The 17,144-nt window shown below is 41.9% G+C and overlaps 1 protein-coding gene and 1 long non-coding RNA gene across 2 annotated transcripts; one reads left to right on the top strand and one right to left on the bottom strand.

Moving 5' to 3' along the window:
- Positions 1-7,055: 7,055 nt before the first annotated feature.
- On the bottom strand, positions 7,056-9,583 carry LOC134466564 (uncharacterized). Its single transcript, XR_010038332.1, has 4 exons — positions 9,376-9,583; positions 9,058-9,154; positions 8,604-8,772; positions 7,056-8,377 (listed from the first exon to the last, which is right to left on the bottom strand). It is a non-coding gene; the product is annotated as an uncharacterized LOC134466564 (long non-coding RNA).
- A 1,365-nt stretch (positions 9,584-10,948) lies between these two features.
- On the top strand, positions 10,949-15,479 carry LOC134466087 (uncharacterized). The gene is made up of 4 exons (XM_063219984.1): positions 10,949-10,958; positions 13,830-13,986; positions 14,118-14,276; positions 15,000-15,479. The coding sequence occupies exons 1-4, from the start codon at positions 10,949-10,951 to the stop codon at positions 15,394-15,396; spliced, it is 723 nt and encodes a 240-aa protein (XP_063076054.1). The 3' UTR covers positions 15,397-15,479.
- Positions 15,480-17,144: the final 1,665 nt, after the last annotated feature.

Genomic DNA, 17,144 nt, shown 5'->3' with positions numbered 1-17,144 from the left:
CTGCATCTAGGCATACTGTCGCTGTTAACTCTGTAACTCACACTCGCTCGCGCCACTTTCCCCATCGCCTTTCGCTCCACTTTGCCTCAACGTTTTAGCTGTATCTATTAATTCTCGGATAAACCATTCTGCCGCATTTTCATCCTCACTGTCAATCACTTTGTCCACAGTCTCGTTTATGTTACGGATCAACGCATGTCTCTTTGATGTGTCTGACGGGACTTTAGCTTGGGTACAGAAAGTTAGCGGGCACAGTAGCTCTGTTAGCTGGTCTTGTAGCTTCTCCAGATCCATCTCTTACGTTCAAACTTTTCCCTCAGACAACCACTTTCTTAGTGTTGATCAGCTCCACGTTTGGGAGCCAAATTTTGTTGCACACTTAAATGAAAGAATGTCCTCAAGTGTGTGTTGAGTTTCGATGGGTTCTTTGTGGTTTATTTGCATCTTTCTCAGGACAAAAACATACAGCTGACAGAGTAACAGCTGCCTTCAGGATCACAACAACTGTCACTTCTAAGTTTCGTTCTATTCACGTGACCTTTTCATAGGCTGATCCTATGATGCCATCTACTGGCGAAAACGTGCAACAGCACGATTAAAGTAAAACACAACTTCTGATAGGACAACAAAAAGACAGAGAATGAGAATAAGGGAATAATAAGGGAATAACAAAAAGACAAAAATGGGTGGTCCACTACATATAAACTAAAGTGCGCTCTCTCCTACACAATACTTTATTGACTAAAAACAGACGCCACCGCCATCGGCAATTTCGCCCCTTTTTTGTCACTAGTGGACTTGGCAACACTGTTTGGAGCGTGTTTATGTTCCCACTGCCCACTGGTCCCACATCACTAAGACTTTTAACATTCATTTTTAGGCCCATTTTCCCCACAGCTTATACCGACTGGCACATGTTCCCAAATGTCTAAAAACGTATTCAAATTTAGGCCCTATGTCCCATGGCAGGGAGAAAGGCATGTTCTCTTAGTTTACCCGGAAATGTGGGAACATGGAGTTGTGGAAAATAGGGCCTATATTCCAATAATTTCTTTAAAATGTGGGAACATGGAGCAGCAAGAATAAGCTGTGGGACCAATGGGCTGTGGGAACATAGAGCTGACCCCCACTGTTTGTGTACCAGTGGAGCAAGACCTGGACGTGGACAGGCGAGAAAGAGTAGACTTATGAGCGACGCAATGTGGGCGGATTCTAAAGTGAGTACAGTTAAGTTATTGCTGAGTTCAGATTATCGGCAGTTCACCCGCTTTTGCAGTGACCGTTAAATCCGCTGGAACAGCATAGAAATAATACATATTAGTTATATGGCAGGGGTACTCAATTAAAAGTCCCCGAGGGCCAGTTTTTCAAAATTCCTCCCAATAAAGGGCCGGGCCGGGCCGACACGACCCCCCCCCCCCCCAAAAAAAATAAAAAAATAAAAAAATAAAAAAATAAAACATGATAAGTCCTTTGTAAGCACAATACACACGCACTCACACCCACAGCAGATATTTAGTTTCTAGTGACAGGATGGGAGAACATTTGTTTCTCTCATAAAGGGCCTGCATTGTGGGGAAAGGTGCCTGCCTTGCTCTCATTGCCACCCACCCTTCAGTATTTTTTTTTTAAATGACATAAGATTATCTGTTAGCCTATATTTGCAGACTACGTTCATAAAGATTTATTTCTTAGTGAGAAAACCAATAAGCCTGAAGATAACACTTTTCAAACACATGTTGCTTATTATGACTTTGTTTATGCAGCTCTCACATGCATAATGAGAATCAGAGGCAATAATGGACCCAACAAAGAGGACACATAGATAGGAGAACACCAGGTTTTGTCAACAAGAAAATGGCACATTTGATGCCATGTTGATTAAATGCAAACGCCAATAATAAATTGTCAAGTTGCTCATAACTTTGATTGCAGTCTTATGAGGGTCTTTGCATTCCAAACGAACTATTTGGGGACTGTTTAAAAGTGTGAAAAGTTTATTAAGCAATTCGTTTTTAATAGGCTACCAATAGTTAGCTGCCAGCAGAGTTCAAACACAGTTTGCCTTCATTTGTGTTAGCAACTAGCTACAGCTACTGCTAAACCAATTCGAAGTCCTAACACACTGTTTTCAATCAAATGTGGACCATTACTTTCAAAAACGATGCTTAGAGAACTTTGTGAATAATTTATTTACAGGCTCTGATACAGTCCTTCCCTTGTAGTCTACCTCACAACCTCTAATGCCAGCGTCGTAGGTGCTTCTGTCCGGAGCCTGCAGTGACTGACACAAAGAGGGAGAAACTGCCTGAGGGGGCGGGGCACGGCACGCTTCTTCATTGCGTCTGTGGCGCGATTTCAAAATAAGAGCCGACAGCGCGATCGGACCAAAAAAAAAAAATTTTTTTTTTTTTTTTTTAATTTTTCAAAATTATTCGAGAGCCAAAAATAGATGCCCCGAGAGCCACAAATGGCTCGCGAGCCGCTATTTGAGTATGGGGGTTCTATGGCATCACAGTAGCGGTTAGAAAAATGAACACTCTTCTAATGAAGGCGGGCACAGATGTGTCAGAAATCAACAAAGGTGTGAAAAACAAGTGGCGATGGGCATGGTCGAGCGAAGTTGGGGATAATGGCAAGCTAAAATGTATATTTATTTATAAAAAACTAAATAAAGCTGGCGTCTGTTTTTATGTGGTTTGCCACATGAAGATAGTGATCAACAATAAGAAGGTGCTTATGTGCCAGCCACAAACTAACACAAAAGGACTGAAACACACGTCGGCTCTGCCGGGGGCAACTATTAACAGCAGTGAGGTTACATCGTCCATGACCGATCGTGTCAGCGCTAAGAAAATATGCATCTGTTCCTTTATAGTGCAGCACAACCTGCCATCGACAATAGCCCAGCCTCTGGTCAACATGATGAGGGCAGCAGCTGAAGACAAGAGATTCCAGATTGTCATTGTCCAATGCGCACGCCTCCTATTTAAGCACCCTTGGCATTGCACCTCATCTCAAAAGCATCTTTTCAATGAAGCTGCAAAGGTTTTTTTTTCTTTCTGTGAACACGGATGAGGCAACCAATGCAAACATGGACAAGATGCTGAATGTGCTTGTCCGCTTTTTCGATGAGGAAATGGGGAAGGCGGTGACACAACACTTTGGTTCCAGGATCGTTAACATTGCAGACGCATCTAGCCTCACCAACGCACTGGACAACATCCTCCAGTCCTACAAGTTGACCTGGGATCAAGTCATATCCCTGTTGCTAGATAATAGCAGTGTTATGAGAGGCAAGCGGTCTGGGGTGGAGAGCCAAATAAGGCAGCTGAATCCATCACTACTTGATATCAGTGGAGACACGGTGCACATGGTGTCAAATGCTGCCAAGGCCCTTTTGACATTTTTCCATAACTGTCAGTGTTGCCAGATTTTCTACGACAAATAAGCGACTGACGTCCCAAAAACAAGCCCAAAAGAAGCCACCGGAGGGGTGGGTCGTCAGTCGCGTGCCTAGTCAGGGAAGACCTTGCTCTTTGCGGGGGTCTGCGTGGCAGCTAAAATCCCCACAAGTGACCACAGAAAGTGAGTTACCAATGCTGTAGTAGGGTCACTTGTAAGGCACTGATTCTTGAAAGTTTGGCAAAAACATGTCCCAGCAGTAAAATGCTAATTTTGTTGAAAATCAACTAAATTTTCACGAACAAAATGAATCCAGGTAATGGCCAAGGGGTCTGTTACACAAATACACAGTTGTTTGAAATATTTAAGTGTAATTTTATTACTTTTCATGGCTATAAACCTGTCCACACCCTGTAAAAATGCCTGTCCCAAGGACTGGCATCATCATTTCAATTGACTTAAAATACAAAAATCACTAACAGAATTGAACAATATCACCATGATGTGGAGACCATATTAAAGTGATTCTACAGATGTGCACATAGTGCATGTAAAACAATATTTACTATTATTTTCTGATTGCTCAAAATGTGTCCAGCATATTGGTCACCACCGTCAGATTTTTTCTAAAAGACAATAAAATCAGGTATGCACAAGGTCATTTTCATTACTGAGGACCCCATTTCAAACCTTTAGCTCTACTGCATACTTCACCATCACTGAAGCTCCTGTAAGTTTACTATTTTGTCCTCAATTTGTTAATTTGTTTGGACACTGCTACTGTCCCAACCATAAACTGTCAACACCGTCGGATGTTTTAATAGTATTATATTACATTCATGTTAATTAATATATACTTTCTCAGAAAAGGTATGAAGCACCCAAGAAACAGAGCAAAAATGAAATGGCTAATGTGAACAAACAATGCATAATATGTAAAAGAGTGTTTTTTTTGTCTCACACCGTCAGATGTCACCACTGTCAGATTTTGTTCCGCTCATCATCTTGTTCCATATTTTACTAAATTGTGCTGGTTAATGAAACATTACTAGGCATGTTAGTAATAATTGTGATCCAAAATGATACTCCAGCCACCACTGAGGTGCATTTGGAGTTTTTTTTGTCAGAAAACCTGACGGTGGTGACATCTGATGGAGGTCACCAAAAAACATACGTTTTACATGTTTTTGACATGTTTTAGGAATATGCATACAATAGTTCAACAGTTATGTTGAATTGTTAAAGTAATTCACTTTAATACAGTAAACATATGTTTTTACTTCTAATTCTGTCTGCCGCTGTTGACAAAACAAGAAAGAGCCCATTTTATGAAAAATGTTAAACATGGGGAGCTTGGGCAATACATTCACTGCACAGCCAAGACCTACATCTATGATAATACACCTCTATATTTTGGATTTGAACAACTTAAAACCTGTTTTTGCCACATTTTCAAGAACCAGTGGCCTACTTTCTAGAGAATCTAACTAATGAAGAAAAAACACATGTACAAACATACTGTGCACACACAAACATAAAGTGTTTATGCAAGATGCCATTGACTTGAGAGGGCTATTTATTTTGCTAAATGCAGGTACAAATTAGGCCACTTTCACCACTGTCAGATTACTGTCACCACTGTCAGTTCTTAAGTCACCACCGTAAGAAGGAGTTTTGGACATTTTAAATGAATGTGCTTACAACATTTTCCTTAGGAGTTGTTGAATTATCAAAGTAATAGCCAATTTAAGCCTACAGGAATATTTGTGAAATTACAAAAAAATGTTTGTTCTATTTAGGCGTTAAGTAAGCATCGTATGACGGTACATAATTTAAAATTAGAACACATCAAACAGTTTTAAAATAGAACAAAAGTGAATTTTCAACATTTAAAGGCATATGTGTGAACCAAAAAATACACATAATCACTTAAAAACTCCAGATACATATGCAACCAAATCAATACAATTTTAATTACTTTTAATTGTGTCTGACGGTGTTGACAAAAAACAAGGTGTGATGAGAGAAAAGCCTGATTTCTGAAAAAAATACAAAATGGGGAGATTGGCCTTGTGCATTTCCGAAAAGCCAAGACCTTAGTCAACAAGGATATACCATATAATTTTGTAATTCACTTTGTTTTTTTCTGTCAACATTACAACCTGTTTTAGCCACTTTCTCAAGAATCAGTGAAGGATGAGTGAGAAGAAACGAGTTGCCATTGAAAAACACGTCCAAACACATTCAAATCACCGGCAGAGCAAGAGAAAACAGCAAGCCCAAGCCCCAAAAAAAACGCAACCCGTGACTTGACAAATTTAAAAGCGACTGCTCAAAAAAAGAAGCCTGTGTGGAGGAGTTCTGCCAGGATGTCTACTATAATATCAGGAAGTTCTTGGATCTGTCTATATTCAAAGACACGGATGGACAGTTACACACAACCCTGTTCAGAAAGGCGACCTCACGTAACACTATCCTGAGAGCGTATTCGTTCCATCCCCCGCATCTGTTTAACAACATTCAACACGGCCAATTTCAGCACTTAAGAAGCGTATGTGATTCTGAAAGTTCACCAAACAGGCTAATCTGATGGGTAAAAGATTCAGTGAGAGAGCTTACCACCCAGAAGCCATTGAACATGCATACACTAAAGTGCGCTCTCTCCAACGCAATACTTTATTGACTAAAAACAGACGGCACCACCATCAGCAATCTCACCCCTTTTTTTGTCACCACGTATAGCACAAGTGCTGCGCGCATCAGACAAATTATTAAAAATAACGGGTCCATCATTGAAAGCGACACGCATTTGAATTAAGTGTCCCCTGAACAACTAATGGTGTCATTCAAGGAGAAGGGTCCAGCTGCAGTAAAACAGTTCCACCCTTAATGCAAGCACGCCCATGGGCGTTCCCGGCATTTGCCGTATTGGCCAATCGTGAAGGGATACTGCATGATGTCATTTTCAAGGCCATTTCCGGATGAAGGCTCCATGTTTTCAAAGATATCCCGTGCAAATTGTTATCTTCCAGAGAAACGTTTCACTGAACATTCCACTGACATAATATTCTCAACAATTTATGTAAGAAAGTGAGATAAATCACACGTTTTCTAATCCCAATATGTAGTTTGCTTTGTCTTGCCGTACCTCGGACATTGTAGCCTACTGTTTAGGACTCGTGTCGCTATGCACACATTTGTCATAGCGTCAAAGGTCGCCAAAATGCTTTGATTTCAACACGACAACGTTGACACATTGACAGTAAATACTGTATATATTGCCTAAATATATACTGTCAATGCGTTGGCATTACCTTACTTAGCTGTGTGTATCGAGGTCACTGTTAACACTGGGTAGGCTATGATTAAACATCCTTTCCAGGATATTAACACACCCGGACAAATAATAATAATTAAAAAACCCTTTTTGGCGAGGTTGTTCACTTGGTAAGACATGATATAGGCTACTTAGAAAAGTTGTATGATGTACATCAGCAACACATTCCTGACTTTTTGAAGTAATGAGTGTCACCTCACCAGTTATGTGGCCAGCTTGAAAAGAGCAGATATTAATGAAAAAATATATGAAATAGTATTTGAAATAGCAATAGGCTATTTGTTTGTTTTATTGGAGGAAAACGATTTCTTCATTACCATAGGCCTACCATACTCCATGTCTGTCTATGATTTAGGAGTGACCACACCATTGAAGCTTACCTCTTTATCCAGGAGAGGTTCCAGATTGGCCTGTCTTAATTCAAAGGCCATCAGAAAACAGAGAAAATTTTTCCTACCATCATAACCAGTGTTTGTGCATACATAATCAGGGCCGCTGACAGCTTTGGCTTTGCCCAGGACAAAGTCATCTGAAAGGGCCCCCCACTCAATACATAGACTACATACAATGTAATGAGGACCCATTCCTGGACCCCTCGTCTCACTGGGCCCAGGTCAACGGACCCCTTTGTCCCCCCTGTCAGCTTCCCTGCATGTAGGCCACATACATTGCTGAAAGAATTGAACGAGACAGGAATGAAATGTGAATTTATTTCTGTTTACTTTTACACTATGAAGTGTGAACGGTCACCTCTCCCTCTCATATTCAGAGTGCATAAAACAGCACTCAACTGTGTGGTCTGTTGATAGCCTGTGTAGTACAGTAGATTAGACTCCATTTTTTGACAAAAAAGCTATGGAGGGTTAACACAAAGTTTGAAATTGTGTTTGACCAGTCTCCAATGTGCATTTAACTAATAACTAAAAAATAAGGCATTGGCATTAAATACAGACTGATACATACTATAAATACACTCACACAGACACCCAAACAGTGTGCAATAATAAGATTAACATACTGATGGACAATAAATACACAAACACAGTGGACACACACACACGGCAGGAGGAGTTCATACAGGTGATGTGAAGATGCTGTATACAAGGTGCAATGAGTAAAGTGTAAGTGGCATGGTGAAAGAAGTGTTCATGGAATATTCTCCCGTGTCCTTGGTTATTCATGTGGTTTTCTTCAGTGCGTTGAGGAGTCTGATGGCTTGTGGAAAGAAGCCGTTTCCCAGTGTGCTTTTGCAGCACCGCATGCTGGGCTAGCGCTTCCCTGATTGTAGTAGGGAGAACAGGTAGGGGTGATCTTATGAGCTTTTCTGCTGTCCTCACCACTCTCTGTAGCCTTCTAGTCTTCAGCTTGACGGCTGCCATGCCAGACAGAGAGGCTGCTGGTCAGGATGCTCTCAATGACACCCCTGTAGAAGGTGGTGAGTGCCGTTGTGGGGAGGTCGGCTCTTCTCTCATCCTTCGCAGGAAGTGGAGTAGTGTCTGTGCCTTTTTGAGGTGGTGGAGCCATGTGGTGCAGTTGACAGAGGAGGAGCGGCACAGTGGTTGGTGCTGGGTTGATCAGGTTCAGATCCGAAGTTGCTGGTGTCATCAGCCCTCCCTCTGAAAACTGGCTCTGTGCCTGTCAAAAAAAGGCATGTTAATGTTATGAATGACAATTAAGACAAAAACAACCACCCCCTATCTACCTACAGAAGGACATGACATGAGCACGTGCATATGCTTGTGCACATGCCCCCCCACACACTGCTACTGTCTTAAAGTTTGGTGCACGTGCGTGCATGCATGCACGCCTATTCTCCCCCCTTTGCCTCAAGTCAAGTGTGCATTTTAGAGGTTGTCCTCACCTGCACATGTGTGAAGAGCAGGAAGATTGGAGGTTGAGGATGAAGAGGCAGGGCAGGAGGTTCTCCTTGTGAGCGGCCCTGGTCCTGATGCTGATTGCCCATCACTATGCTGTGGCTCATCAAACCCATTACCGGCATATCAATGCTGGACAGGAACGACTGCTTCCATCTGCACGCATGCACACAAACACACACACACACACACACACACACACACACGAGAGGGATACATAGAATACACTACATAAAAATCACACCGATCATTTTAATGTAGAACACCAGGCTGAAGAGATACACAGCTTCTGGCCTGTGCAGGGATCACTACAGTGCCAGTGTTTTGTATTATCCTCTATCCACATTTTTTGCAATAAATAAACACAGCACAGAAAGGAATTACTGTATGAAATACTTATTGGTCTAGTGCAGAACAAAACAGATTCAGTGTTTTACTCACCACTGTGTGCAAGTTTCTGTGTTCAGCTCAGGTGGAAGCCTCCATCACAACATGTTGGTACTGACATTAACCATCCTTCAGAAAACTGCCTCTCTGCCTGTCAGAAATAGCAAAATAATGTTAATACAACAAGGTAGTATCTTAAAGATATCCTTCACCAAAGACAGACAGACACACACTGCCACTGTCTTGGTTCTAGGACACACACACACCCTTTAAGGGTCACATCACATGTAATGGCCGGGTTCTCACTCACTCACTCCTTTTCTCCTACTTTTGCCTCAGACAATGCAGTGAGTTTTTAAAAATTGGCCTTACCTGCACATGTGTGAAGGACAGGAAGGGAGGTTGAGGATGGAGCTGCCAGTCAGGAGGTCCAGAGCTGTCCTGGTCCATCACCATCATGTGGATCATCAACCCCAACCCCAACTTCTTATATCTGCGTGAACACATTCACAAACACACACACACACACACACACACACACACACAATAGGCGAGATACAGGTTATATGGCACATTAGGAGGCAGGGGTATTGTTGCACTCTAGATGTTTAGAAATAAGTAGGTGCGTGGACCCAAAAAGTAGAGTTCAATGTGAGAGTACACTAAATAAGACACTGAGGTCAAGTCACTGCTCTCTGATGGCAGCAACCTGAAACATCTGCTCTACTCTGCTCTGAGAAAAATAAAACAAAAAATCTGCTTGTGCTTGACCTTAGTGTCTTATTTAGTGTGTGAACCTGCTCCCACATTGAACTATATGGCACATTTAAAATCAGACCCAATGACAAGTCAAGTCAATGCAACGGACATGAACCGACCATTACATTAAAATAACAGACTAAACAGTCTTTGGATGATTGAAGAGGCAGGAGAGATGAGGGGCCTCGATCCAGTAGCATTTATTTACTTCCCAATCTGAAACAACAGACAGGGCGGACACAATGAGGCACACTGCAAGCAGATTCTTTGGGGTCGAAGCAAACAGCTTTCCCCTTGCCAATCTTCCAGAAGTGAGAGAACACTACAGCAGCTAGACAAGCTACTGTGTACAGTGTAATAGAGAAACCAAAGCACTTAGATCGTATAGTTTACAAAGTTAAAACCAAAAGAAAACACAATGTTTATCACCGAAAATACCACAGGGATCTCTTTCATACATTAACACATACCTGAAACAACAGACAGGACGGACACAATGAGGCACACTGCAAGGGGTCGAAGCGAACGGCATTCCTGCGACACAATAGGCTCGTTAGCACCTGTTAACTTCATAACGATCGCGGACATTAATGGCGCTAATGTACATACTTTGAGCGAAAATTACAACGAAAATATCAACACAAACGTAACAGAATATCTTCCCATCAAAGATCAATAAAATAACAGAAATTAAAGTACAGAAACATCATTAAATAGTTTGTGACACGGAGGAAAAAAACACAGCTTACCCCTTGCCAATCTTCCCGAAGTGAGGAAGAGTTCCGGGGTACCGTGCCACACCAATTAATGCCCCATCAGAAACAATAGGTAACGATAAACCCATCCCAAGTAGTATCTACATTATAGCCCATATATTTTGAGAAGTTCACTAAGAGAAAATATAAAGGTTTATTTTTAGCACTACTACATCAAGTCGGTTTTATTTACAATTTCTTTACATGCACTGGTCAAGAATTGAAATTACGTTTAACACCAGGTTGAACAAATATGACACCTCCGACTTTCAGTGCAATTCTATACATCTTTGCTTCAAAGAAACACAACTGATAGCTCAGATGATGAAACAGACGTGCACAACGCAGCACAGGAAGAAACTACTGTATAGGCCTAAACACCTTTTGGCCCAGTGCTTAATTTTTAAGGGTAAATACAGCATAATTTCGTGATGGCTCGTGGTACAACACACTTTCAAAACATCCGCGTGTGGGGATGTCAAAACTATACGTTTAATCAAACGAGTAACAAACCACGAAACTGTTATTAATACGGAGATCATTTCGTGATCACTTTGTGGCAAACTATGATATTTTGCAAGCAAGCACACAATCCGATAATCATTCGAAAGAGCGTCAAAACGTTTATGAATGAACTTTTCGTAGTAGGCCTAGTTAACTTTTATTCTAGTCTGGCTAGCCCATAGTATATCCTTCATCTCACCTTTGTCACGTTAACGTCTTACCTACGCTTTGTCTGCCCATAACTTATTACTGTACATTATGACAAATACACACACAACATCTGAAACAAACTTACGAAGGGCAGCCTGTTATCTTGCCTTGAAGCTAAAATCATTAGCCAAAACCGCTAGTTGGTGGGCCGAGGTAAATGTTCGCCCTCCGACTGAAAGTCAACTCGTAAAGTAACCGTTATGTATATTCATGCATTTTATTCGAAATCTTACCGACAGTTGAGTGATCGCTGCAGCGAAATCCATCCAGTCGTTTTAATAAGTCCCGCGCGGCGCTTGTGTTGTCATTCGGCAGCATGTCACTGAGTGACTTCAGAAACTTGAACAACCAAAGGGGCGTTACTGTGAGGGCGGTCTAGTAAGGAGGAATGGGCGTAGCGGTATTAGCTGGACAAGACGCAGCTGGACCATATTGCATTCAAGAGGGAACCCAGTCTTAGGGATAAACTTATACGCTCTCACTTACAGGTGGATAAGAAAGAGACGTGGGTACGCAAACCAGTCGGCACCTACAGGAGCATGCATTGTCCCCATTGCAGTAATGTTGCACAGACAAAATCCTTTGTTGATGCTAAAACTAACAAGGAATACAAACAGAGATTTTATAAATTGCAACAATAATTTTGTGATATACCGCCTCACTTGCCCTTGCGCGGAAGGATTCTTTTACATACGACGCACCTATAGATGCATGAGGGATAGGTTGCCTGAACACAAATATGCAATTAGAGTGGGGAAGGACAACTATCCAATGGCTAGACATTTGGAGACTGCTCGTTCTTCCTATAGGCCGGAAGGTGACCCTCGAAAAGTGCTTCAGAAACCTAACTTCGCTCCACAGCCTCCGAACAAACAGATATTCAGTTCATAAAAAAGAAAGACTTATATAGAGGATTTAAAACCTCAGTTCGGATTTGTCCGCACTGCAAGGCTATTCAAATTCGCAACGTGTAATGACGAACTACTGTCTCCGAGGCGTATGTAGATATTCGGCCGGCGTAATAATACTTTTCGCCTCGAGAGGTGCCACGGTTGAGGCGTCATCAGAAGGAACGAATCAGCTAACTGCTATGTCAGCTGAGATGATGAGTAAACGGAAGTAGCATGGCTACCAAAGGAGCTGGTCGATCATCTAGTAGTACCGAGGAAGACGAAATCTCGACCGAAAATGTACAAAAAAAGACATCTTCGAAACGCAAGTTGTGTTACATGCATATATCTTCGGTCAAGCATGAAGAAACACAGAATTTCACCAACATACGGTGGAATACATATCGAAATTTTCGGCAGTGGCTAGAATTGAAGGGTGAGTGCAGAGACGTAGCAGAACATTTTAAGCAATGTATTGGAGTTTGACGAAATTCCCGAGGATGCGGCTTTCCATCCCACATGCTACCGGAGGTTTATTGACAAGCGGGAAATTTAACGAGTCACACGGCATGTCTTGTGAGAGGCAGAGAGGGGAGATGGCCAACAAGACCCCCAAACTAGCCAGGCTACCTCCGCTTCATCGGCTGTGACCACCACTCCGACCAGGAAACTGCGATCCAGATCAAGCTTGGCCATCACGAGCTCTGGCCCCGTTCTTCCTGCTGTCTGCATGATTTGCAAGAAAGACAGCAAATTTATCGTCGCGAGTGGCAGACGTCAAAAAGAACGAAAACACAGACTTTAACCGCAGGTAAGACTACTCTCACCCCCACCACACAGTCTATGCGAATGCATCCCATCCCCCAAACCACACACACACACACACACACACACACACACACACACACACACACACACACACACACACAGATGTTAGTAGAAGTTGACTGACTATCTAGCCCACACTGCTGCACAATCATTGTTTTTTTTGTCTAATTCTAATATGAATGCACGTGTGAATTGGCATAATGTGTTATGTATGTGTGTGGGTGTGAAATTACATTCCAATAGCCTGCAAAACATCCCCATGCCTATAGTACCCCCAGTGTTTTAGGTTTTAGATGTTTAAATGAATCACACTTTGTCTTAAATAGGATAGGGTGTATGTTTATATGGATGTCAAATCATGCCTGATGTTGATATGACACTGAATATCTGTTCAGAAATGTGGCTCCTCAGCCTGATGGCCTGTCTGGTTAAGACACTGCTTCTGCCATCCCATCCCCCGTGCCATTCCCCCACCCCCACTACCCCCCTCTCTCACTTGTACACTTGGGATTTTTCCGCTTCTGTCCCTGGGCAGCCTCAGTGACTAGGCTCAAGAGGTGTGTCCTGGCTGTGCTGTACATCTGTGTGCTTAACCCCTTAGCGCAGCACATGTGTTATAACCTTACTGTCACCAAAATTGTAATATGTATGTCTTAATCTGTTACTCTGCACTGTCATAGCAATGTTGTTATGATGTAGTTTTCAGCAAATAGTGAATAGGCCCGCTGGCAACCCCATCTGCAGTAAGAGGCTACGGAATGCTTTTTTTGGGGGTGCAACACCCATCGCCATTTTTTTTTACAATACCACTCCACCAGGAAAAATGTCTAATTGTTTGCCTGTCTATTTATTTATTCTTTTTTCTTTTCTTTTGTACAAGGCAAGTTGCAGGAAGCAGCGGAAGTAAAGGAAGACCAGAGCATCCTCATTCACATCAAGGACAGAGACTGTGTGGCTCTGGAGGTGCAGTACCACAGAAGTTGCTACAGAGAGTACACAAGGTTTTTGAGTGAGCCTGTCAGAGCAGAGAAAGAACAGTAAGTCAATCTTAATTTTATATAGAAACACAGTACAATGTGTGTCCTATGATTGAGACAGTTTGTTCTCACAACATGGATCTCACAACGAAAGCTCTCACAACACACATCTTATTCTATATTTTTGTAAGGATTGGGCCAACATTTGATCTGAGCTACAAGTTATTCTGCGAGAGGGTAATCCGCCAAAGGCTGCTGATCAACCAAGAGGTGCTGAGGATGAGCCAACTGAGGAAGGCCTTTATTGCCCTTGTGCAGTCAAGTGAAGGTGTTGATGCTTCAACCTACAGGTAATTGCAAGTCAGTGTATTACGAATTTGTCAAATCCAAGGGAAAGTTCACACATGTGTCTTAAAGGACCACTTCAGTCAATTTCAATATGCTGTTGTATTGCTCATACCCTTGACTTGTCAGTACCCGGTGATGGCACATTTTTCGGCTCAGCCCTTTCCGAGATATGAGCTATTCTAATGGGGGCAGCGTTTGTTTACATTTACATTGTTTACAACATAGGCCTACTCCAAATATTTAAAGGGTGTCACTGTTTGCTAGTTGTCGGCTGATGTTGTATAACCTTTTGGATGTTTTTGGGAATAAATAAAAATGTTTTTTGAAATGTAAATAAAGCGCTGCCCTCATCACAATGACCAGAATCTCGGAAAAGGCTGAAGAAGAAGAAAAATAAATCTCTAGTACTGACACGTCCAGGGTAGTGTGAGCATTACAACTGCATGTTGAAATTGACTGAACTTATTCTCTAACACTCTGCTTGTCATCTGCACATACTGTACTTGTAATATTTTGAAATAAGGAGGATGGCAGTATTCTTGATAGTGTGATGTTCGTTACAGGAATACTTGGTATTATATCTGTTGCATAGCAAGTAAACTCCACCAATATTATTTATTCACTCCGAGTTAATTTGTGAGGGTGGCTATTGCATATCAGCGACAACATGAAGCTCCACTATGCTTGTACTGATATGCCTTTTTTGTTGTTGATTTGTGTTACAGACAGGATATATTGAAGAAGAGGCTCAGTCGTGATTTTACTCAGCTAGTGTTCCACACCCCCGCCAAACGCAACACATCTGAACTGGTTTTTGCTGAGAACTTGTCGACGAATGCAGTCTTGGACTTGTTACCATCAGGTGCGGAGACGACTCAGTCCAGCGAAATGAGCCAGACAGACAGCGACACGGAAAGGAGGAAGTCAAAGCAACCAACCACAGCAGAGGAGACACGGACACTTTACACAGCAGCTTTGCTTTTGAAGAGGCTGCTTAGTCACAGTCCTGGCATGTCATGCCCATGGCCCCCAACTGCAGTAAACTTCAATCTCACTGAAGTCATTTGCTGTGGCATGCGCAAAAGATGTGTACCTGGATGCTTTCACAGATCTGGGGAGTGACTTTAACCTGGCTCAATCTACATTTGCCCTACTATGCAAATATGTCTGTCATCTCTATGATCAGTCCACCACAGAAAACATCAACAAGGCAAGGTACAAAGCTTTCTGCATGGCATCTTCAGCCTTGCCAGAACTGTCCATCCCCCCGACAAGCGATGCCCTCCACCAGCACTGCAAAAGGGAAAATTATCAGGCTAAGATAATGAGGTCATGTGTGAAGCAAAAGATTGGCGCTCCATCTCCCACTGAGCATGGCTGGCATCTGGAAGATGGACAACTTCACGTGACATGGATGACAAGAAATCCAGCCCCTGACTCTGTTTTACATGTCATACACTGTGGTTGCAGAGGGAGTGCCTGTGAGACAAACAGATGCTCCTGTTTCTCTGCAGGACTCTGTTGTACAGACCTGTGCAGGTGTTCCAACTGCTCAAACTCAAAGGAAAAGGAGGATGAAGAAGATGAAACCTGCCCTGACACTGACAGTGAGGAGTAGTGTGTGTGTGTGTGTGTGTGTGTGTGTGTCCGCCATTCTATTCCATTTGTATCATTATTATTCCTTTTATTATGGTTATGTATATAAGTTAATACCAGTTCATGAAAATGCCGGTTCATGTGTATGCCACTTGTTTTGATTTTTTTATTTGTTGTATAGTTATTAGTGAATAAATGAATACATCAATACCTGAATGGTCCTTATCATTGATCATTACATTATTTCCATTTATTAATGTGAATATGAAAAGGTAACCTTATCATCCACTTGCATAATAGTTGTTGGTGCTACAAACAAAGCACTGTTACAATCACTTAGAGGGTTATCAATAGCCTGGGTTATCTATAGCCTACTTATTGTAATTGTTTCCATTAATTGCTCAAACCCACAGTATGAAATGTCAATTGCAAAATTGTGCCTTGTGCTGTAAATAAAGCACTGTTTATAATTTATTTAGAACTTATTCCAATCCAGAGATATATGCATGAGTATTATTTTTGATAATTGTTATTATATGTGAACATGAAAAGGTAACCTTATCATCCACTTGCACAATAGTTGTTGGTGCTATAAACAAAGCACTGTTTGGAGTTACAATCACTTAGAGGGTTATCAATAGCCTGGGTTATCTACAGCCTACTTATTGCAATTGTTTCCATTAATTGCTCAAATCCACAGTATGAAATGTCAATTGCATAATTGTGCTTTGTTCAGTAAATAAAGCACTATTTATTATTTATTTAGAATTTTTCCCAATCCAGAAATGTAGGCACGAGTATTATTTTTGATAATTGTTATTATATACCCTCTTCAAAAGGGTATTTTGGGAGATTCTTATAGGTAGGTCAGACTTAACAACAACAGACGGCTTGTCATTATTTTCAGTTTTTCAGACGGCTTGCCGCTTTTTCCCCGTAAATCGGCTACGTGATTGGTTTAAAACGGTCACATGGTGTCCAGTGACGTAAAAATCGTCACTCCCTACAGAGGATAAGATTTCTTACTAAAATGTCACCGTTTTAATTACGTGCACGATTACATGAAGCGGACATTTCACGGTAAGTTGAACATAGCTTTGGTCGTTTCATAATCTAATGGACCTGCTGTTCGGAAGCTGTGGAGCGAGGTTGAACGAAAAGGGCTGTCACCCTACGGCCTACTACGCACCATTGGTCCGATGCGTCAATATTCCAAAAATGTCCCATTGATCCGACAGCACTTGGGGTCCGCTCATTTTTCCGACGCACCATAG

This window comes from Engraulis encrasicolus, chromosome 16, assembly GCF_034702125.1.
Source record: "Engraulis encrasicolus isolate BLACKSEA-1 chromosome 16, IST_EnEncr_1.0, whole genome shotgun sequence".
Lineage (NCBI taxonomy): Eukaryota > Metazoa > Chordata > Actinopteri > Clupeiformes > Engraulidae > Engraulis > Engraulis encrasicolus.
This window is presented reverse-complemented; position numbering and strand designations above follow the sequence as displayed.

Excerpts from the sequence above, each read along its gene's own strand:
- LOC134466087 (XM_063219984.1), top strand. Across the intron at positions 13,987-14,117 it reads GTCAGAGCAGAGAAAGAACA|GATTGGGCCAACATTTGATC; the intron begins GTAAGTCAATCT and ends TATTTTTGTAAG. Across the intron at positions 14,277-14,999 it reads GTTGATGCTTCAACCTACAG|ACAGGATATATTGAAGAAGA; the intron begins GTAATTGCAAGT and ends TTTGTGTTACAG.